The following is a 24,855-nucleotide window of genomic DNA, read 5'->3' as shown; positions in this document are numbered from 1 at the left end:
TTGAGTTGGTGGCAGCGGTGATGCAAACTGACTGTCAATCCAGCAGCGTTTATATCTGGATGCTATGACAGGGCTTGCACTGATAAACCACTGGCTGATGTAAATCTGCTGTATTCTCATATGTGATAAAACATAAAGGGTAATAACTAGATGCCTCTGAAGCCCCCGTCAGCAGTGGTGAAAAATAGCAAAGCACCTCAAGTATTGCACTCGTGTACAGTTTTGAGGTAGTACTTCAGAGAGAGGGGATGTACTTTCTACTCCACTATATTTATTTGACAGCTTTAGTTTTCTAGTAACTTTTAAGATGACACTTTCACACAACGGTCAATGTAACTAGGTTTTGAAAAATACAACACACTGTTAAAAGATTAAACCAATGGTTTCCAACCTTTCTGGCTTCTGACATCTTATATAAAACAGTGCAGTAGAGATAAACTAAGCGGGGTTTGGATTTATTCTCTCTCTAGGTCTCTTGCCCTTGCTACCTCGGTCACTCTTTATGTCTAAAACCAAGAGGAATAGCTTGCATCGCTTCTAGGAGAGACCGTCTGAATGTGGGCACTGTTACCTCCACATTTAAACAATTATTGCACTTCGGCTCTATCTCTGAGGGCCTGCTCTTCACCCCGCTCCCGACTGGGGCTGCTTAGAACAGTTGGAAACACTTTGTCTTCCTGGCAGGTTTTGTTTGGATGACAGGTTGTACTGTAGCTACATACTAGTTTATATTTCAGATGTAACTCGCTGCATATCAAAGGCAAAAATTCAGTATATCCACCATGATGATCCATGTGCTATAGAAGGAAACAAGAAAATAGTATTTGTTCTTGTAATGTGTAAAGCTATGGTTTCAGACAACAGTATAGTAAGTGAAGATGTAAGCTCAACCCTTGTTTCCTGTTAAGGCTGCACAAGACATTCAGACTATATATTGTATTTATGATTTATTGTTCAAACTGGCTTTTTATTCATAACCATCCACTTCAGAGCCAGGAATTGTAGAGAACTGTATTGAGCTGTATCTCCAGCACCCTCCCCATGGAAGACGACACATTATTTCCTTTCTAAAAATCACATTACGAGACATGTTCATAGCATCTGAAATGGCAGACACTCAAAGGTTAACACAGCAAATCATTGTAACAGTGTGAGAACATTTGTCTTGTTTCTCTGCGTGTCACCCAGTGCGAAGCCACCAAGAGTTTGGTCTTATGTCGCCCCATTCTTCATATGTGAGGCATCATGCATCATCCCATCCTGACACTGACACATGGTGATGTGGCGTGAAGAGTGAAAAAAGTGTTTAAACAGCTCGACAGTGCGCCATATTTAGCTCTGAATATTCAGTGAAGTTCCCCCTCTCAGTGTCATCTTGCCATTGCACTTGCAAATTTCTTCCAGGGAAACTGCATTTTAGGAAATAAAAGAAGTTGGTTTGGTGGGGGGAATTGTTTGGGTTCAAAGAGAAAACGCTGCCATTTCTGGGGCTAAAATTGTGTTTCATTTGTACCGTAATAAGCAAGCAGCTGTTTCCACTGCTGCGGGCTAAGTTTGCATCATATATTTGTCAAGAAACCTGATAATTGAAATGATCAAAACATCTCCCAAAGATTTTTTTTTTTGTGGAATGCTAACAAGATTTTAAACTCTGAATAACCCTTCTATTGCCTCCTACTACAAACCTCCCACATCTTCCAAACACACTTGAGTCGATTATTTTAGCATTGAAATGCTATTTCTGTGATGAGACATTAATGGCTTCTGCTGGAGAGAGCGCACTCCTTTTGGGAAAAAAAAGATAAATAAATAAAAATATGACATCTGGAGCAGAGATGTTGTTTTCTGGTTTTCTGGAAAATGATGTTATAAGGTGGCCTGAAGATATAGCACCCCGCCTCAAAGGAGTCACAGGATAATGCCATCAGCAGTTTTGATATTCTGATCCATCCCATGTTTGTTTATTCGAGAGATTCAGAATTAACCCAGCTGCCTTTGACACCTACAGTCATGGCACCGACTTAATCTCCACAAGTCCTTTAAGGTATCTCTTGAACTACAGTTATTATTTACACAGGGTATTTGACAGCAAAAGAGAGTGTACTGTGAAATATGAACAGCAGCAATGATTACACAGGGTATGATCAAAACAATGAAAGCGCCAGAAGAAAAGACTTCTTGCCATGACACGGGCTCTGTGTCTAAGTGGGATCCTTTATCTGGCACGGTTTTGGTCCAGATTTAGAAATAGATCACATCAATTTGTGGCCCTGCATGTGTTGTCAATAAGGCAAGATAAATGTACAAAAATAGCACGAGCAAATCTGTAGTGAGTGTTGTGTCTTTTGTGTTGTTGAGAAAGGTCTGCAGACCGTACCACTGACTCTTAAAAGATACAATCGTCTGCGTCTTTGCTCTGGAGACTTTTGACAGGGTTTTGGTCTAGTTATCTGCTAGAGCACATGTTCGGTATCTTTCGGCCTTGAAATTTGGAGTGATCACCCCCAGCACCTCATGTTAGCTGCAGCTTTCTGTCTGTGCTTTTTTTTAAGTGCACACAGTAGGGAATGAATTGTCGGTTATGTGGAGGCATTGTTGCTTTTACACCTTTTGCATTTCAAGGAATAGTTTGACATTTAACTCACTTTCTTGCAGGGTCAGATGAGATGACTGATACCACTGTCACATTATGTGGCTGCAGAAAGCACCTGGTTAGCTAAGCTTAGCATAAAGACTGGAAATGTGGGACACATGTAGGTAAGCTCTGTCCAAACACAATATTTCTACCTAAATCTCACTGTTGAGCATTTTATATCACTTTTAACTGAGGACAGAATGTATAAAGACTAAACTATAGTGGCACTTTACAGAGTGGGTTTTATGCAGCTGTACTTTGTTGTCTTCACACTTCTGTGTGTATAGATTAAAACAAACAAATTAAACAAGTAATAGCTCAGCTCTGTTCACACTTTAAGGCTGCCGACTCCAGCCTCATATTTAATGTACAGATGTGAGAGTGGTATCGATCTTTTCTTCTAACTCGTGGCAAGAAAACAAATAATTGCATTCCCTGCGGTGTCACTATTCCTCTCAGGTGAATGGTGAAAACTGTTCTATCCACAGTGACTTGACTGTGTCTTATCTCTGGGTGACTATCAGTCTCAATGTGGCGGTGGTGGATGCAGCCGCACTGGCCGGCAGCTCTTTACAGTGAGGTAAGAGTGTTGTTGGTCTTCCATCATTTTGACCACCCCCTGTAATAAGCTCATTTATAACAATTTATTGATTTTGAACTGGAAAAACATGCATTACATCCGGTCAAAATAGCAAGATGCTAAACAGTTATGTCAGATCTTTATTCCTGAAGAGATTGGGTATCATACAGTGTCTTTGATGCATTTAGAGAAAACCAGATTTTATGGCATGGATTCAGTAAACAGAATGAATATTGGGCTGTGGTAGACCCTGTGGCTATATAAAGATTATAGTCATTATAATATTATTGCTTTCATCACAGAGGAGAGAGAATATGGGCCCTCGAGACAAAGGTTATGATTCCTCTCGGGCCCAACTCTAAATCTAACCAGTAACACCTAAGTTGAAATTCTAATGGAGTGTCTCCTATGACCACACAGGCCTACTGTGGATTAAACTGATTTTGTAATGTAACAAAGTGATTGCACAGTACTGAACTACTGCCCTAAGCAGTTAATTTAAGACGAAATGCCCATAAATGCTTTCTAATATCATAGGGTATTATATAATGATTGCTTTGTGCTTATCAACAACTATCAACTCTTTCAACTTAAGTGTTACTTTAATAAGCAAGTGAAATTGTGTGGCATTGTGCCCAGCTCAGACTGGTTCTATGATGCCGATAATGCACTTTCAAATGTAAAACGCATCATCTAGCAACATATTCGGTATTTGATCAACTAATAGTCATAAAATCGCACATGGTAAAATAGTCTATATATGAAATACCAAAAATACAGCTGTGAACAAACATGAAGATGGAAACAAGGTAATATAGTTAAGGCTAAACATCTTTGTCTATTACCTTTGTATAGCTAAGTCAATAAGAGGAGCATGCAATCAACATAACATTGCCACAACTTTACATTAAACAACAAAAGCAATCAACTCAAAAACAAATGTATGTGCCTTTCGCCACCACAAATTAGAACTATGTAATGTAAGTTTTCCACACTGTAAATCATATGGCTTTGTGCAATTTTTCACTGTCAGTAAATTCACTAATGAAATTGTTTTTTTGTAAAATAAGATATCAATAAATGTCATGCCAGAAAGTTTTGAGATTCTGTTCTACATGCGCTGTTTCTTACATGCCAGATTGTGCTAATTGTACATCATCCTAAAAAAAAGTCAGAGGTCTTTCGTCATAGCATGTACACCTACATCCAGGGACAAATGTGCTCAATTCCATCACCCTACTTTATATAAGGTGTTTGTGCACATATTCTACATTTCTTTTTAATATAAGAATATTGTCCATTAATAAATTAGGAATAGTACAAGGACTTCAGGTAGGGAAATAAAGGTGGATGGCATAAGATAAAATATGTTGCCTGCCTTATGTAAAGCGATCTGAATTCATCTTTCTGAGTTTGGGTGGCAGGTGTCCGTCCATCCTGCCCCCTCCTCCCCCGGCCAGTCGCTGCAGCTTGGGAGGTAAGTCCGCCACCGACTTACTCATGGGCTCTGTGCTAATCTTGGAGGCCTTACCACCCTGCTTATCATCGGAGACGCCGGGAACAGAGCTGATTCGCTGCAGCTTCATGGGCAGATCTCCAAAGCTGTAAGTCATCTCTGAGGTGGTGGAGCTCATCCTTAGTAGCTTCTTGGGCAGGCCTTCCCGCCCTGTGATCTTCTGGAGCTTGGTGGGCAGCTTGGTGGTGCTGTCATTGTCCTCCAGGGTCTCCAGGCAGTCCAGGGAGCTGTTCTTCTCCCCGCTGTTGCACAAAGACGGAGCCATCAGGGGCGACGAGAGCAGCAGAGCCTCCTCCTGCTCCTTCACGCTATATGGAGGGGTGGGCACCTCGAATGTGGCATGGAACTGAGAGTAGTCCACCTTAAAGAAGCCCTCCTCCAAGGAGATAACCGGGAAGAATCGGTGTCCCCACAGAACCTCGTCCTCGGTGTAAGATGTCCTCGCTTGGCAGGTCATCCCTATCAAGAGGGAAAGAAAAAGACACAAAGAACAACAACAGTGAGGCTTCCCAAATGATGACAAATTATGTGTCACTGTCTTGTCGCAGCCCAACACAGTGAAGCCAATTACATATTTCATGAGTCTAATGTTAAACTACAGAACCCTGACTTAATTATATGCTTGGCACTGTTCCATAAGAATCAACAATATGTTATTCACCAGGATTTTTTGCCACAGCCTCATTGAGTCAGTACTTACTGTATTACAGAACCAGCTGCCTGAATAAAAGACTTAATTGATTTTCAGTTTCCAAACATGATGAGCAATTTACCATGTTTAAAACTGACAACAATTCATATTTAGATGAGTTTTTCTCTTTGTTTTTTGTTTGTTTTGTTTGTTTTTTCAGACTGAAATTACTGTAGGAGCCTCTGCCATAACTGCCAGAGCACTTGTCATGTATCTACAGATTAAATTCAATTATCAACTTCATTTGGTTGGTTTACCTGATGTTCTGAATGAAGGCATGGTTAAGGCACATAACACATACTGTACACCTGTAGATAACAGCCCATACAATTCTACGAATTTAATATAAGGAATAGTATTATTATGCTACTTAACATTTCAGTCCACACCTTAAGCTTGGCTAGTAGCTACAACAGATAAAGAATTAAGATAATCAGAGAGGCCAACCCAGACAGAGAACGGCTGCAGGCAAAGACTTCAGGAGGTCTAGCTCACACCAACATCTATTTTTATTTCAGGAGCCCACAAGGATTCCTATTCAATCCAAAATACAAAGGGTTACATAAAGTATCAGTTTCATAAGATTATTCAGGTTGAGAAGAGCCAAAACAAGTGTGACAACTGGCTTACAAGCGATAAATGCTGTCATAGGGAAATCACAAATTAAAACAACATCCTAATGAAAAAATCCTATTTAGCATGTACTGTGTTTGTATGTGTACCACGCTCTGCACATTTGGCACCAGATACAGTGGCAGATTATGATACACTTGGGATACATTTTCCTAACTGGGGACTCTGAATTAAATACCTGCTTAAAAACACCCTGCACGTCTTCACAAACAAATTAATACAATTATCTAAATTATGAGGGTGTTGTTTTTTTTTCATGCAAAGTTATTGGATTATCATTAGTGATTACTCATCACCGTTATTCAGCAGTTGCTCATCATATCTATGCATCATATCCTACTGAACCGCTTACAGTGAAGCCTTGTCCTTTTCCGACAGTTAATATTCAGATATTCTGAAAACAACTTTAATTTCTTACCAAAAGTGAGCATGAAAAATCTGTAATTAGGTTTACATGTAAGACAAAACACTAAATTGGTTATATCAGCCCCAAAAAGCCCCTTTTAGCATGGAGGAATGGCTGGGGGTACTTATGTTAAGGCTTGTTGAAATCCATTAGGAAATCAGCGACTGCAGTAGGTTATTATCACATGTTTTAATTACCAGCTTAATATTGTTCTGGCAGCGACAGTTGGGTCCAAAGCGCTCATTCACAGTGAGACAGCGCTGCTGATTGCGAGGATGTCATCGTCAAAAACTAGAGGCATCTGTGATTCCGCCCGATTCCCAAGGTCATAAAATAATTCACTGATAACAGCTCTGAACACAAACGCAGATGTGCTAGAGACTGAACATCAAGTGCGTTTGGGGTATTCAAAGCATTACTTCTGCGCTATTGCTTCAGAGGCCCGGAGCCTTTAGGCACATGGAAGTGTGCAGTGCAGCAGTGAATAAAGTGGGCAAAACTAATGAGAACTTTAGGGCCAAAGCGATTGAGAGTTAAGTGTGAATGGAAATCTTATCGTATTGTGAGCCTGTTAACTGCCTCCAGCTGAAGTGCAGTCACCATTTGATCAGGAACAGGCTTACGTACACTGATTCTGAGAACACTATGGTGTAAAATGCTCTGTGTTTAGGTTGTGTAACAGCTACTTAATCACTACCAGCAGTCAGTAGCACCTGCTTTATTGAATGGTACAGTCAATTCTGCATTGCTAACTAGACATCCATGGTGTGTGTATATAGGGCTAAAACATCAATAGCAACTTTACTGGTGCGTGATATGGAGAAAAAGGTTTGAACAAGTGAAGTGAAATTGTGCCTGAGGTAAAGGGTTGATACAGTAAAACACAAATGGCTTCATCTTACATCTATTAATAATGCTCTATTGTTCGTGCAGATGGTGTAGGAGTTACTGTAAGACCTCTGTCTCTAGAAACCCATGAACCCTGCAGGCCTGGGGCTGAATCCTCCCTCAACCTGTTCCCCTTCCTCTAGCTTCCTCCACTCAGCCCACACCCCTAAAAAAGAAATCTCTCTGTGCATGGTTTAATCAGCGATACCTTTCCTCAAAAAACGATTGATTTCACATACATTATTCAAGGATTGGTGCCGGAGCCATTGCATAATTATAGACCTGGTTGCATCATATAGATACAATTGTGTTGCTAAAGACCAGCTGTTCTGCAACACCCACATTCATATGGCTCACAGTATAACAGAGACAGCAATGCTAATGAACTGTGCGCCTCGAATTTCAGTTAGACCACAACACGGTTGGTTTTGTGACGGCGTGTTAGAGGGATATGGTCGACAAAGATCACATAACAGAGTAAACAGCCAGAAATAGCACCAGTATAAAAAAAAAGGAAAAGAAACTCTGATTTTGACATTTTCTGCAGTTGCCGTGTATCATTCCTTAAAATAGGATTCCAGTCAAACATGAATACTCATATCTGAGTGTATTTCGTATCACTGGTAAAGCCTTATGTAACTCTAAAATACACGCCTGCCCGGGACTCAGTGTTTCTATGGAAACAAAACTGTAGGAATGTGCGCATGCAACAGCCATAAACCTTTTCTCTGCTGAGTTTGGGCAAAAGTAGCAGTGACAACACAGAACAAAAGTCCCTCCTAGATCACGACAAGGGGAGGGGGGGTAATAAAGAAAATGCATACAAACTGCTCAAAATGGATTTTCCATTGACGGAAGGGTCAAATCATCCATCCACAAAAAACCTTCATGTCAAAGTGCCTTTGTTTTCTGGAGTGGCTAAATCATATATTTTTGGTGACTTTTCATCAGTGAAGGCCGGCGCTCATATTACAAATGTCATCTTTAATAAAGCACAGAGCCACTCTCTCTCCCTCTGTCATCTATCACTCTTACAGTATATTGCTGTTTTCATATGTGATGTCCTGGTGCCATATCAGTATTGCATCATAAACACACACCCTCTATTTTGCTGCTGGGAACAAGCAACTGTAGATCATTGCAGCAGTGAGAAAAAAGAAACACCTCAGACGAGGGGTGTGCTGTGTTGTCACAGCCGGTTAGAGGTGCTTGTAACATCAGTTAACATGTGGCAAAGTGAAACCATGAGAACTCACTCACACTTTAAGACCATTTTTGTACACTCTTTATACTTTATGCTAGGTACACCTGAGTATATCTCTTCACAAAAGTTTTTAATGGTGTTTTTACCTTTATTTGATAGAGAAACAAAGAGTGAAGTGTTACAAAGTGTGCAGAATGAACACTGATCTGCAGCAGTGACTCAACCATGAGGATAAACCTGGCTATAGCGCGTCTAAAACAATCCAATAAAACAGCCCATTACCGCAGGAATACAGTGCATGTGGATGGCTTGAGAACTGGAAATGCCAACAATAAAAGAACTAAGAAAGCATTGTCTGCCTATTTCCCAGGTTCTTTTATAACAAAGTATTTGTGATTTCAATCCAATTGTTGTACTGGCATTCAACAAAGGCAAATATGTATCTCCATTTAGAGGCACTCTTTTAAAAACTCACCAAGCAGAATCAGCAAATTTGGAGATTTTGGCTTTTAAATGCATCCCATGAGCTCAGAAAGGGTAGTATACGAATACATTACATACTTTAAAATGACAGAGGACATTTAATCTGTTAGTCAAGAGTTACTCCCCCCCCAGCCTCTTGAGTATTATGGTTTGACAACATCACAAATAACTGAGAAAGTAACTGAAATCATCAAAATCAAAGCAGATTTGTCCATCCTTTCACCCATGAACAATAATTTAAAAAAAACAAAACAAACATCAGCCCTGTTAGGGGATAGAGGGGGCAAAGGAAACCGAGGAAGGGGGCATCACTGAAGTCAGTGAAGAGACAATTCCTCATTCAGCCCATTAGGAGAGACATTTGCAACTCTGAGGATCCATTACACTTCTAATTTCAGTAAATGGTTATCTCTTCCCCTCTGTGACTCAGTACAAGCCAATACCAATACATCTCAAATCCACAATGGAATGCCCCTTCACAATAAAGTGCTGTTCAGTAAAAGATTTTGTAACAGCAATGTTAGAAAGTCGGCATGTTTCATGGACAAATAAATGCAACACTGTGCAATACTGTATGTCAACTTCTTCATCATGTAAACCTCACCAGATTCACAAGATAGAACATCTTTGGGATTATCAAATGTTTATTATTAACATGTTATCAGTGTAAATCAGTGTAAATATCACAGGTAAAGTGGGTACTGGTATAACACTACTTCCCCAGCTGATAAACCAAACATACACTATTTGCTAATCACCAACCACCAAAGAAACAAAGTGCAGCATTTGGCAGCCTAAATATCTAAAAAAGCTACAAGGGGGGTGAATAGTGGAGTTCCATTTGCCAGGTGGCCAGAAACACAACTATGAATAAATGCTAATGTTGCTCTGTGGCTGCTGGTGTTATAATTAGCCAACTGTTTGCTAATATGGTCACCATATCAAAATTATGAGGTGATATGTAATGTTGTGTTTACAGCTTGCTCCTCTGCTCCCCAAAATCCATTAGTAGCCTACAGTTTTAAGTAACAAAAACAAGGACAAAACTGCTAAATGATGCATGGCTATCACACAGGTTAAGCTGTGATTGATTCATGAATTATGACAATACATTTTACTCTTCAAAAACCCCACAATTTTGAGGATTTTAATGGTTTCATAGCTCAAACAAAGGGTTTTTTCATTTCACCACAACATACCGTACAGTACATAGTCAACATGTAAAATTTATTCATGAAGTATTTTACAAAAAGAGATAAGAAATTAAATAAAAATTGTAGTAAACATCTTGTATGCCACCAAAAAAATGTAACTAAGATAAATGTCACATGTATTGTTGTGCTATGTTTCATGCAACGATGTGTACACTGTACAGGAAAGTGTGATGTTTTCTGACTGGCCAATGTACAGTGCATCTTAATCCTGCAAAAGTGTGAAATCCTCTCTGAAGTCCCTCATCGCTGAAGTTCACCCAGCAGTTTACTGCTCCCATACAGTATGCGAAATATCTACAGTGTGCGACAGCAGGAGCGGCATTAGAATAATCCTCTGCTGAATCCACAAATTCCAAAGAGATGTAAAAAAAAAAAAAAAAAGCATATCATTAAAGGTACATTTCAAAGGGGAAAGAATAGAGCAAAAAGATATTTCCTGTCTCAACATATGTTCTTGTGTTATACACTGAGATTTTTGCGTTATCTGTGCTAACCATGTTTTTTAACGTGAAATCTCCAGGAATGATCCACATTTTTTTCTTTGACTCAGGAACTGGCTGTATGACACAGAGCATTACGGTGCTCTATCTCCACTGTACAGTATATGCAATATTTCACAGACTAACAACTGATTCCATTATAGACTGGGATAGAAGCAAAAAAAAAGAGAGGAGAGTGGGAGAAAGAAGAAAAGGCAGGAAGTTGTGTCAAGAATAAACTTTGAGATTTAGATACCCAAAAGCCATCTCAGCTTGAGACTCTAAATAAATGCACTTTTCCTTGATAACACAGAGCTGCCTGCCTCTCTGGTCTCACAAAGTGAAGCAGCCGCAGAGTCAGCGGAGTGACAGCAAAGATAAAATGGGTTCTTTGGTGGCTGGAATAGAAAAGCACTGTAAACTCGAAGGCAGTCTGCCAGTGTTTCTTGATAGTAGTTGAAAAAAAATCTAAGTGGTATTCACAGACTCAGTCTAAAAGAAGCACATCCAGGTTGTAGAAGCCAGAGGATCATATCCGTTTGGCGCGGGGCTCAGTCATATTCTCAGCTGCAGATCATCACTTGACACACTGAGGACAGAGTAAAGTCAAGGGGCAGACCTGAAAGCAGAGATCTATTTATTGCAGCTCTGTCAAATCAACTAGGCAGAGTCTCAATCTAGATTTTTTTGAATAAAATAAATCACTGCTATTATATGATTCAACAACCCACAGGCACCAAGCGAATGACACTCAAAATTGACGGCTATGTGAAAATGAAGGTTTATTCAAATGACTTCTCTAGATGAACTCTTCACAATGCGAGTCTCTGAAAAAGGAAGGTGGGCGTCAAAGAGTTCTTCGCAACCCCCTATTTAGTGACAAAATCACAAATAACCTTCCTATCCCGCTCTCTCCTTCCCTCTCTCTCTCTCTTTCTCTGTGTGTCTGTCTGGCTTTCCCTTTCACTCAGTCACTCGAATGGTCTCTCTCTCTCTCTCTCTCTCTCTCTCTCTCTCTCTCTCTCTCTCTCTCTCTCTCTCTCTCTCTCTCTCTCTCTCCCTCTCTCTCCCTCTCTCTCTCACACACGCACAGTCACAAACACACAAACTCAGTCACCAGTGCAGTGCTGTCGGCAAAATCCCATGACAGTCTATCACGGCTGTGGAAACAGCTCAAGTGTTATGTATGAGAAAAATGAGAGCAAAAACAAGCATGAGAATCTGGACGTTGCACACACAGAGCGCCACCACACAACACCGGCCAAGATTCACCCTTTTATCCAGCCACTTGCTCCCATTGTTGGAGCACTGGCTGTGGCCAAGGCGGTCCACGAAATGTCTCAGCTGGACTGTGAGGAGCAGCGATTAATTTGACAGCTATCCTGCCTTTCTTTCTTTCTTTCTTTCTTTCTTTCTTTCTTTCTTTCTTTCTTTCTTTCTTTCTTTCTTTCTTTCTTTCTTTCTTTCATTTCTGCTAAACAGGCAGGCTGAATTCCTCTTGGTCTTCTCTAAGAATCTGTGTTACAACATTTAAAGTTGCTGTGCTGACTCTGAGTAAGCAAATGGAAAGCTAAGAAAGGAGAGGAGAGAATTTAAGGATGTTGAGCTGTGTGTCCGAGCTCAGTGAAGAGAGGAAAGTTCAGTTCACAAGTCTGAATAATATAGTTGTGAGTAGTTTGGCTTTTCGCAGCTGACTTGTTATTCTGTTCAATAACACGTTACAAAGGATAAAACAAACTGTTCCTATAATTGAATTGAAAAAAAATCTCATTTTGATACGGATACTGCTGTTGTGGCCACAAGTCCTGTCTGATTATCTGTTTCTATGGTGACCACCATCAAGTGGTAGAAAAATCCAGAAGCATTCAGTGACCTGTTTTTCACAGTCTGACTTTTCAAAGATGAAAATAAGTCCCCTCCCTCAGTTAAATGCTGTTTTGGTGTGTGATCCATTAGTGAAGGGGGCTTCTAGTTGTTTGCAGCTCCGAGGTTTTAGTCCACCCATCACAGCGGCAGCAGCAACGGCAGCAGTAGCGGCCGAGCAGTGAGAACAAGGAGGAAGCTGATGGAGGGAAAAAGGCAGGCAGGGTAAGTGCATTGCTGTGGGGGAGGGGAGAGCCTGGATGCTGAGGCAATTGCTTGAGTGTGGAGGCTGCTGGAAAGGAAAGGGAAAGGGAAGGGAATAGGAGCAGGGGCTGCCAACCATCTCCACACAAGGTGGGGAGTCAGGCAGGCTAGAGGAACACATGGCTATAGGCCATTAACACAGCCAGGAGAGACACACATTACCAAGTGAAGGCAATGCTGAATACTGCTGTAAAGGGAGCCAGTTAAGCAAAACGCCAATCAATGGATTTCCTTTAGGCCAAACAACCGCTATTGGTCAAATAGAGGGGGGGGGGGGAGGCACAGAGCAGGAGATGTGCTCACATAAGCTGGGGTTGTGTATGATTTTCTCTTCATTATGTATTGAGAGCAGAAATTATGAAATTATCTTTCAATAAAACAGACTGGATGAGTGTAAGGTACAATCTCATATTGATTTCGGGTGTTGAATCATGAAGAGCATCAAGAGGAGTTCCAGCCGAAGGAGTACATCTCTCTTATGACAAAGTCTCAATTGTTGCTTCAACTTGAGCTAGTGAGCAGATTATTCCAGTAAACTCAAGCATGTCCGATTGATAAAAATAGAAGGAGGCATCCCCGGAGGAGGGCCTTGCTTAAAGACGAACCTTTAAGAACAACATGTTCATGTGGCTGTGTGTGTTTAGGCTGCATGATTGATTCCCCCACACCTTGGGGATGCTCGCAACTCCGCCAATCAATGCTGCCACTGACCAACGCTACAAATGCAACAAAAACCCTCCACTCATCACCTTGAACACACGCAACCACAATATTGTCTCCATTATGACCATGTAACACTTTGCTCCATCCTCCATCTGGACAGAGGTTAATGTCGAGGTCTCCGGTTTGTGTTGTTAATCACTAAATAAAAAGTGTCCTGACAACAACACAGCACGCACATCTCCTGAGACAACAACAACCCAGGCCTAGTCAGTTATTTCTTACTCTTTGTAGCTCGACACAGAGATGGAGGAATTGTTGCCGAATGCACTTCTGCTTGCTTTCGTCACAGAGCAAGTTCATCTGAGGTCTGCCACCATACCTCATATACTAGTGATTTATTGCCATCCAACAGGGACTTGACAAATCCCTAAAGACACAATTACCGTGCTCCCCCTTGGGAGCCCAGCACAGTTCATCTAAAAAGGGATAATGAATCCAGGATGTCATAGCTGCTTCACTGCAATGCCCATTATGCGGAGTCCATCCCCGGTGCAATTATTGTATGTACAGAAGACATAGGAGGTAAATCTCTCACACGTTCATGGAACACTTGTTTGTTTATGTAAAATTAGTATAGCTAATCTCTGTGTTATTTGATGCAACATGCCAGCTAAACCAGCTTGCTTTGTGCAGGGCATAATGATGTCATTATACAGTAGTTTCCAATATAGAGAGGATGGACAAACTATACTGAACACCTTTAATCTACTTTAATTAAATCTAACAGCCACAAATCTTTGAAGTTTATGAGTTTCACTTAATTTTTATACTATATTGGGCGTTGACTCGTCTCTATAGTGGTTCTGCAGCTGTAACTTTTCTTATTGTTGTAATGCAATTAATTATATTGTCACTATAACCCCTATGTACAGAATACAATCTGCTGTGATGTGGTACACCATAACATAGCCTCATAAGAGCCAACACTCTGAGAGCCCGTTTTAGAATAGAACACCATGAGTCACAAAGTTGGTATTTATTACCGGGCGATTGCTATACCGTCAACTCCACTGGGTTACATGGATTTTTCTACAGGCCTGTGGAATTATTTCAAATCCAATCCATTAATTCTCCTTTTAATTTGATATTGTAGTGTAATAATAAGAATGAAAAAAATATAATAATAGTAATTTTTTATATATATATATATATATATTTGTATATATTGTTCAATAATACATAGATGTGAAAAAACACTATTGCAGAAGAATTATCAACAAATGCACTAAATACTGGGGTTAACTTGAAGCTAATCTAACATATTTGTTTACCGTTGAGTAATTTCTTCAATTACAATGCGTTATTTTATCATCATCATGCTGTTTGTATGTAAAATCTTAATCTACAAAGTAACAACTAACTATAGCGGTCACACTACTGTAGTTAAATAAAAAGCTGCTGAAAGTAAAAAGTACAGCTCTCTTAAATTTTAGACTTGTCTTAGACTTTTGAGGAACATGATAGACGACTACCAGAGAAGTAAATTATAACCTTATTGTATTCAGAGTCAGACATAATGTGTGACTACACCTTTTCGTGACAGTGCAAGCACTCCCAGCGTTTGGTGTGCTGAAATATTCAGAGCAAGTAGCCGGAAAATGTATTGTTAATAAAGACAAGTGAACCAAAAGCGTGAAATACATTTTAACAAGAGAGCTATAAGGTATCCAACACGTGGCTTATCACCTCGGCTGCACAGGTGGAGCTCAGCAGGGGGAGACGCTTCTCTCCTGAGTTCTCACCCTGAGCACATTAGATTTAATTGGAAACTCCTGCTCACACCTGAACTGCAGTGTTAACTTCCCCACTGAACCCACTTTAACCCTTTGACCTGCGGGGCTGTGCCAGGGAGCACGACACCGAGAAGAAGAGACGACTCGCTCTTGGTGTAATGACTCAGAATGAATTATAGTCAGTTCCTCCCGAGGACAGCGAGGTCCGTCACACCAAGGCTCGTATCGCTTGTGTCGGTGTTTACCTAAGCTCTCGAGGCTCCTGACGTCATGCGACCCCAGACCTTCGGGGCTACGGCCTCTTACTCATATGATTGAAACTATTAGGCCTCAGGCGCAACAGAAAGCTCTCCATTTTCATTTCAATTACTAGGGCTGATGATAAAACACAGATCGGGCCATGACATTGGCTGCTCTGCTAATCAGTGGCAATAGATGTTTCCAATTAATTATGCTGGCTGGCTTTACTACCAGACAGAGTCTGCATCAAAGCAGATATTACTCAATTTAATTTTCTAAATATACACTTTATATGTATTTGTTGCACAACAATAACTTAATTGAAGCTCGGATGATTATATGAGTATTATACTGTATAGCTAACAAAATTATTTTTCCACCACACAGGACAGATAATCAAAAACATCAAAAGAAGAAGCCCGGCAGACATCACTGGAAACCATCACAATCAATGTACAACTTTATCAAACAGAGGAGGAAATGTTTTTGGATTGTTTTTTTTCTCTCCATCATTTGCCTCGCAATTAAATCAATAATGACACAGGGTTTCATGTCAAACACAATTCACTGTAGGCATCATTTACAAATATAGAGATTGTTAGTTAGTTCACTAAGCGGAGTGTTTTCCTGCAGTTCAAATAGTCTGAATTACCTGAAGAGTGAAATGCAGAAACTCAGAAACAAGCATCTAAATTAATGCTAATCCATCCATGCTTATCATGGAGTAAACTTTCTGCCTATGAATCCTTAAAACCTTGGTAACATTGCCCAAAAAAGCAACAATTTATAAGTATATTCGCAGCATTTTTTGAGTTCATCTGGGATAACGATCACATTCATTTGCATGAAAGTCATGTCAATCTGTAAAGAAAAAAAGGTTTATGCCGATGGTACAGTTTACCCTCATGAATCACTGCTTTTCATAGCTGATGAGTGAATTTAAAAACACTTTGCAAAGGCTTGTAGAGATCTTAACACTGTGTTTTGCCACCATATTAGACATAAAGCATTATACAAAATTTCAGGGTTGACTAATGTGCCAACAGACTTCTTTCTCTTCTGTAATGAAAATGAGTTCCCTGTGAAATAAATCATCAGCTTGTTTATCTTTGTTAGTTATTATGTCTCCGATCTGAAAACTGCACAGTCTTAAACTCCTTGAATGCAGCATTCACACAAGAGAGCTGTGGTGTGGCTTCATCCTGTGCAGATTCAACACTGAAAATCATGGAATAATTTTAGTTGCAATACGCTGATTAGCTCCGTGGCTGGAGGAACCTAAACGTCTGTTACCAGCAGCTACAGTTTATTTTGGGTTCTCAGGAATCAGCACCACTAATGAACAGATTGCCTCTGGCTTGGGATTTAAGCCTTTGTAGTGTTGAACAGCATTACTGGTGTTAATGGGACACTTATCTAAACTCCTGATGTATTTTAAGACTGTATGTAGTATCTCTGAACCAGCTGATGAGTCAAAGTCAGGTCATCAGCATCATCAGCTCTGTAGTGGAAAGGCCAAAAATGACCCTGCGGCAACATTAATATGTTATTATATCATTACATCATTTGTTTTCCTATTAGTATTCACACATGCAAACTGGACATTGAAATGAATGAAAATCTGCGACATAATAAATTACAGGCCACACTCACGCTAGCTGTTTTCAATCACTCCAACTGAGTGGAAATTACATGATGACAAAACTGTTTGGACCAATTATAACGATAACAGGCTTAAGATGCCCCGCCCCTCATTGATGGTTATGTGCATGTTCAGGCAGCACTATGTTTGAGGTTAAGGGAACGCTGTGATCTTGGTTTATGAAAGAAAAAGTCTGCAGTGACTCCAGACATCATATGCTTATTAAACATTTAACTGAAACCCACAATCTTCCCTTGTTTTTACCCAAAATGCTTTCATTGCCAAAAACCTAACCACTGTTGGGACAGGATGTGAAGCTCAGTCCCTGGAGTCAGGGTTCTGGGGTTTGAACACTCATCATCCAACCTGACCACCTTCCCACAATTCATCTAAATGTAGAGATCCATTGCGCGTTTGTCACTCACCACACATAACTGGAGAACCAGTGGATGGTGGATAAATGCAGCACAGCGCTCCAACACCAGGGTTCACTTCCTGTGTCCTGTGTGTGGCTGGTCTATCAGCAACAGAAGCACTTTGATAACAGTTAGGAAATGATTGTAGTTATTTAAATAAACATATAATCTCTTGTGCCTCGGGCGACAATCCGTCTCTGACCTTACGACCAAGTGCTTTTGAGGCATTACAATGAAAGAGTTCAGCTCCAACTGAAAGCTGAGTTTTACTAAACACAACCTTGACAAAGTTTTATCAGGCTTTAGCTGCAGGAGCAGATGCCGCAGAGTAAAGATACGATACGAAACATTTTGTCAGTGAACATTCTGGTGTCAACATTTTTGAATTAATCGACTTTTCCTCAATATACTAATCGTGTCATATATAATATTATACCAAATATGTTTCATAAACCTCCATTAATTCCTCCTCCACTGATTTTTGCATCCTGAATATCTTTGGCTTCAGTTAAGCAAAACAGGCGATCTGAGGACATGATCTTAGGCTCTGAGAAACTGTGGTGGGCATTTTACATTTTTTTTTATCTGTACAACTTTTATGCCATTTTGTACTAGACATTTGTATTGCATTATTGAATTGAGAATATAATCAGCACATAATCAATAATTAATATAGCCCATAGTTATACCCCTACTATATAAACAGAGCCTCCAGGAGATGGGCTGCTCCCAAGTTGTTCCAGAGATTCATATAATATGCATATAATAATTCAAAGTCACAATATTGCGATTTTAGAGCACTAAGTGTGATTAATTTGTCAGTAGACTCACAACTTGAGTAGATGTTGCTGCACTGTGGAGTCTGTCAGAATTAATAAGCTTATTGTGAACTGTAATATCTAATGGGTACACATTGTTTTGCACATCCCAATGATGAAAACATCTGAACTTAATGGATAACTTGTGTGTATTATTTATTAGAATCAGCATTATTTACACACAACCGGTGTTGACTGTAGCAGTATTAAGTTCCTCTTTTGTTGTCCAAGCACCTGTCATACACCACACAAATAATGCAGAAGTAAATCAGCTTGGAGGATGAGGTACTCTCTCACACACACAGTCTTATGCATGCATATTTGTTCTGTAGGCACAGACATATCAGTCACTGTAAAACTACATGTTGTTGAGTGTTGTTCATATTGATTGTTATTGTGTCAGACATCACCCCTGTTAGTGCTGCTAACTCATCCAAAACTTACTACAGGGATTCATGTGTGTGCTTTATTTTCTCCGCCACACATGCGTACACAACCACACACACACACACACACACACACACACAGCATGCCAGGGCAAGCAGTCAGACATACAGTGCATTAATTGCAACATGATGTAAAGCCAATTCATCGTCAGCAGCTCAACATCTTTCTGCCGCCGTGTTAGAAAACCAACTCAATACCACAAAGCCACAACTGGCATCGCTCCAGAAGAAAATATGCTGCTAGCAGACATCCTACATGTCTCATTGGAAGGTGCATCATGCTGAGGGTGCTGATCAAAAACACCTTTGCCTCCAATTCAAAAGGAATGAGGAATAGCTCACAGCTTTTTTATACAATGTAGAGGTTGTCAGAGGTTACAGCAAAATGGAACAATCCTGTGCTCCTACGTCCTGCGATTTTTCTCTTGTGTTGTAAAGAGAACCAAAACAGTCCAAAATATTTTTGTGTTATTTAGGGGAACAAAAAGTTACTATGTCAAAAAGGGTATATTGTTTAGTCTGTTCTTATCTGGTAAGGAGAGAAAAGAAGCAGGGATTGTGAGACTTTAATCTGCAGTGAAGAGTATTTTAACTCATGTTCCAGACAGGGTTTTTTTCACACATAACAAAAAAAGACAGATCTTCGGAGTTGGGCAGCTTCTTCTCTAGTAAACACAGAGCCTCATAAATATTTCATCTTATTCTTTTCTCTGCTGTATCACCTGTTCTGGCGAGCACTTCATGGTACAGTAACGCCTCTGTGGGCTTTTCATATTTGAGAGGATATCCTCCTCAGTACCAGGTGATATTATCAACACAGCAATCTCATTTCATGTTCGGCAAACGCATGTTTGCCCAGTTTATTAGGCCTACTGAAATTGTGTTATGATTCCTATACCATAGGAATAGAAAAAAAAAAAACCCTAAGTTTAGGTGCAGTGCTGCAATCCTGAATACTCAAGGAGAGGTTGCCATGGAAACAGAGTTACATTGGCCAGAAATGAAAGCGTCTGAGGATTTAGACTTTCACTGTACATCAATTTTTAACCATAGATTGTTTCTTCATCAGCCTTCCCACCAACTTCACATAACCACCCCTGCTCCTTAATGCAGAAATGTATGTGAAGTGCCAGCATAACAATCCCACAGACTGAGGCCAAATCCCTTTAATTAAGACTGGGATGGCAACTATTACAGTAGGCCTATAAATGAGGACAATATGATGACACATGCTCCTTTTGACTGTCACTGTTATACTATAAATATCTGCCAATATATCTATGATAATTAAATCGCATCACTGCACTGAATATATTCATAATTTAAAAACAAAGCAACCAGTACACAGCACCAGGCAAGTTCAGGTTAATTAACTGCACATTGCAATTACTCTTGTCTTCTTGTAAAGAATAATATGTCAGATACATCTCAAACTGCAAAGAGACTTTAATAAAACCGCAAAAATATGACTATCAAAACTATCTGCTCGGAGCTGAATATCTTTGCTAATTGCCGTCTGCAGTGTCAGCCTGTGAGCCTCGCTGTCACATCTCCATATGCTGTTTTCTCTGAACTGTCATATTACAACTGCTCCTCTGTTCACTCTGTAACACTGAAGGAGCTCTCTCCCCCACACCGCTATATCAGCTGTGTCAAATAAATGGTCGAATTCAAAATGACCACAGTGGAGAATTTTACTCAGGGCGTTACTCATCTGGTGGAAATGGAATTCCCTTATTCCCGAGGGACCTTAGAAAGCAAATTATTATCCCCTCTGAGAAACAGCAGCCGTGAGGTAAGTGCTGTTCGGGGCCACAAAGACTGAAGAAAGGAATTTGTCTCAAACGAGAAAAAGAAAATGTGTGTAGCCTAGCACTGAACTGATGGAGTTTGAAGGTGCTTGTAAGTGAAGCTTGGCTCTGCTTCCCCAAACCCAGAAAGCGTTTTTTAATGCATGGATAAAAAATAATTTTACTTACAGTAATACCTGCAGCAGCAAATCAATAATCTATGATTTACAAAGGCAAACCACTCCTATTGTTAGTAACTGCAGTCGCCACAGAAATAAAAATCAATGACATGCAATCGAGAGGTCAATAGTGAGTCCATTAGGATGTCAGCTATTAACACCTATGAAAGCTCACTATAAGATTTGTTGCAGAATAGACCAACACCTCAGAAGACAACACAACATCTTCAGCATCAACATGCAGTCAAAAAGGCTGTAGACTTTTTTTTTTTTTTTTGACCAAAGCAGGCCTATAAAAATATACTTCAGCGTGTACTCACCTGTGGTCTCTACTATTCCTTCTAGTATCACCACAATTTCAAACTGCTCTGTTTGCATGGACCTCTGGGAGAGGTCGTAGAAGGGGCTTTTGGTGTCAATCACATGGCAGATCGTGAGTGGTGAGACGAGAAAGAGCTGGTCTGCCCCGGTGCTGAAACCCACGTCCAACTCCAACTGATCCAGCGGAAGAAACTCGCCTTCGGGTGTCTGGCGAGACTACGGAAGCGTACAGAAACAGACAGAGACAGAGATGTTTTTTTGGAAGGGGGGAAAGGAAGGGGTAAAGACAGACTCATCTAAGGCTTTCTAAAGGCCTTTGTGTGAGCGCTCGCACATTTTCGGTGCAGTTAGAGCAACCAATCATCAGTCTATCAGAAAAATAACTATAATTTTCTTACATTATGCCTAAAGAGGCATCTTCACAGGAAGAATACCCGTCTCAGCATGTGACCTGATGTGCCACTGAGTCTTAAAATGTTTCCTGCTTGAGACAACTGACTCAAAATCAGCTGGTTCAAATTACTTGGTACTATTGGTTTCATCTGCCTCATACTCACCTGCTGTGTCAATACAATGAAAGTAGAAACAGGTAGAAAGATTATTTATCTCTCTAGCAGTTGTATTAAGTCACTAAGGTGGGTGTGGTTGCTCTAAGCCTTTGTTCAAACATACTGAGATTACACTTACCTTAAACTTTAATGGAAGCTATCATCTAATCTCCTATGATATCACTGTGTCCCTGTGTATTATCATGATGACTGGTGGATATCCTTTTGCATGGGGAGCATTGCTAAGAAAAGGTTGGTATAGATTTACTATTGACTTTTGTGAAGCCTGGAGGAGGAGAGCAGGGAAAATCCATAGATGTTCTCCTGATGAGGGACAGCAGCACATTTAAAGCCAAGTTTTACCACTCTACCCCTATCATTCAATACTCCAAGCAATCCAAGTAATTTTAGATCCAAGGAGATAAAATGTTCTTATCAAGATAATTTTTGATGTGTATGTGGTGCAATAACTGTTATTTTGGAATATTTTGGAAATGAGGTTGTAGTTTGGTCTGTTGCCTCAAACTGTAGCTTTGTGCACTCTGGAGTAGGCTGAAACGTCAGTGTGTAGGCCTTAGTGTATTATTCTCCTAAATAAAAACCATTACAGTAAGTTGGCCTTGATAGAACAAAAAAGGACAGGATGCATCCCGACTAAAAGTAACATCACTTACTTTCAGCAATTTGCAGCGGATCTGTGCAGAGACCATATGGCTGTTACGCAGGTTGCCCACCCTGAACATGAGAGTTAGTTTCCCATCTCGCATAGAAATCGCCGCATGTTCACTGAACATCAAAGTCTCGGCCCTTTTCTTGGGCTGAGACATCTTGATAAACATGCAGCCGATCAAAAAGGCATCGACGATCGATCCGAGGATCGACTGGAAAAGAAAGAGAATGATCCCCTCGGGACATTTGTCTGTGATGTATCTGTAGCCATATCCTATAGTGGCCTCGGTCTCTATGAAGAAGAGAAAGGCTGAGGGAAAGTTATAGACATTGGCCACACATGGTGTGTACTTGTCATTGTGAGCTTTGTTGAGGTCTCCTCTGATGTACGCGATGAACCACCACATAGAGGCCATGAAGAGCCAAGCGACTGTGTAGGTGAGGATGAAAATAAATAGATTCCAGCGCCATTTCAAATCTACTAGTGTCGTGAATAAGTCTGAGAGGTATCTGCTGGTTTCACCACCCAGGTTCCCATGCTGGACGTTACATCGCCCGTTCTTGTCCACGAACCGCTGCCTCTTCCTCTTTTTCTCTGGGGGAGGCTGATTGAATCCAGACCCGCTAGATGAGGTGGTCACTACCTGATAATCGTCCCCAAATTTCTTTCGAAGTGCAGACATACTACGATGACAGCAGCGAAAGAAATAACAAAGGATTCAATGAAATGAAAAGAAAAAAAAGTCTGGGTTGTGTAGTTGCTGCAGTCGTTTAATGCCCGTGCGCAATGTCTCCCTGTTTGGAAATAAAGGCGATAAAAGTGCGCTGTCTTCGCCTCCAGTTAGTCTTGCATCGTCCTCTTTCTCCACACACTACTGCTGCTACACTCTACAGCCATGAAATATCAACAATGTGCAAGTAGTTTACCACAGAAGCCATATGAAGCCGTAGAAGCGACGCACAGGTCAAGGTATCCAAACGCGCCAGTCGCAGTCCCAGGTTTTTACAGGTTTATCAGTCGCTACGTCGTGGATTATTCATCGCCCGTGAAGGTTGGGGCTATTATCGACCTGTTCCAAAGTGTACTCACAGAGTAAGTTTGCATGCGAAAGTTGAAAATCCCTCAGTGCGCCATTCAACACCAATATCTCTGCGTAATTATTCGCTGGAAACGGTTTCCAGGGTGAAACGTCTCTGTGCGCACTTGCGGCTGTGTTGGAGATGAGTCGCTTTCCAGTCCTTCCTTTGTGGTCTGTACACATAGGAGATGAATTGCATCCAAGCATATGACTGTAAGAGAAAATGACGTGCTGGAGGAAGAAAATCACTGTCCCACTGTCGTCATTTTTGGCTGCGCGCATCCACGCTGATTGCCAGGCTCTTTTCGGGCACCTTCCCTCCTCTCTTAGAAAAATGTCGACTGGATTGTCATGGTTCAGCGGCAGAGAATCACAAAATGCTTTTTTGGGCTGCTCGGATCCTTCTTTCCCTTCGGTTTCCCTGCGCGGCTCCTGCCCACTTCCACGTTTCCAGTGATGCACTCACTGTTGCCTAGTGGTACTACAAAGACAGACAATTTGAAGAAGGAGGAGGAAGAGGAGGAGGGAGGAGGATTCGCCTGGTTTGACAGTTTTTTTAATTTATTTTTTCAAGTGATCAAATATATGAAACTGCAGCCAAGATACTATGATGACTATGAACGCCACATTTTAGCCTCTTACAATATCTGAACAGCACTGTGCACTGCCAAAATGGTCAGTATTATTGGAAAATTTGTAGCTATGATAAAAATAGTAACAAGAAACAACAGTATTTCTCATTTTTATCTTTATGCTGCACACACACTGCTGACAAACACACTATGTTGTTATGGTGCACCTGATTTCCTCTACAAAAATTTTTATCTGCAGTTTACAGTAACTGAAAGCCACCCCCAACCCCCCATGTGAAGTGAACATTTACAAATGTACCTTGTTTACTGGTTGTTCTCCAGGTTGGCCCTCTGCTAACAGCCACTGATGACCCCACCTCATGGGTGGCTGCACCAGCTTTACCCAATGAATGCTGTATACAGCTGGAGATCTTAAGAGAGAGAGGGGGGGTGGGGGACAAGTTATGCATGGAGAGCTGCTGACACTCACAGCAAACTGTAAGATCTCATGGGGACAAAGAGCTGCAACCAGGATGCACTACTCAGAATTCACTCATCATATCACAGCCACAGAGGAATACACCCACACCATAGTTACCCAGGCTCGTATGGTGTCTCTCAAACACACACGAGGCAGGATGAACATACCATCATCTCTTTTATTCATGCTCTCTGTCTCCCTCTCCCCCTCTCTCCTCCTTCACTCTATATTGTGATGCTGCTAATTATACCAAATCAGTGTTGTTCGGGCAATATTTATCCCAGCTAAAAGCACAATTATTGCTTAATCAAGAAATTGCTGATGGCTGCAGCTTAGACATTT

General features: G+C 40.7%; 1 protein-coding gene across 1 annotated transcript; it reads right to left on the bottom strand.

Moving 5' to 3' along the window:
* Window positions 1-3,342: 3,342 nt before the first annotated feature.
* On the bottom strand, window positions 3,343-23,945 carry kcnj3a (potassium inwardly rectifying channel subfamily J member 3a). Its single transcript, XM_085764501.1, has 3 exons — window positions 22,387-23,945; window positions 21,164-21,380; window positions 3,343-5,190 (listed from the first exon to the last, which is right to left on the bottom strand). Exons 1-3 carry the CDS (start codon window positions 23,062-23,064, stop codon window positions 4,595-4,597), a joined length of 1,491 nt encoding a protein of 496 aa, XP_085620627.1. The 5' UTR covers window positions 23,065-23,945; the 3' UTR covers window positions 3,343-4,594.
* Between the last annotated feature and the right edge of the window lie 910 nt (window positions 23,946-24,855).

The sequence above is a fragment of the Trachurus japonicus genome, chromosome 21 (assembly GCF_045865225.1).
Source record: "Trachurus japonicus isolate A0001 chromosome 21, Traja_1.0".
Classification (NCBI taxonomy): domain Eukaryota; kingdom Metazoa; phylum Chordata; class Actinopteri; order Carangiformes; family Carangidae; genus Trachurus; species Trachurus japonicus.
This window is presented reverse-complemented; position numbering and strand designations above follow the sequence as displayed.

Bases quoted from the DNA above. Each gene is read 5' to 3' on its own strand.
- kcnj3a (XM_085764501.1), bottom strand. From the start codon at position 23,064: ATGTCTGCACTTCGAAAGAAATTTGGGGACGATTATCAGGTAGTGACC. The intron at 21,381-22,386 runs GTAAGTGATGTT...ACGCTTCCGTAG, and splicing joins TCCGCTGCAAATTGCTGAAA to TCTCGCCAGACACCCGAAGG. The intron at 5,191-21,163 runs GTGAGTACACGC...CCCTCTTGATAG, and splicing joins AGGAATAGTAGAGACCACAG to GGATGACCTGCCAAGCGAGG.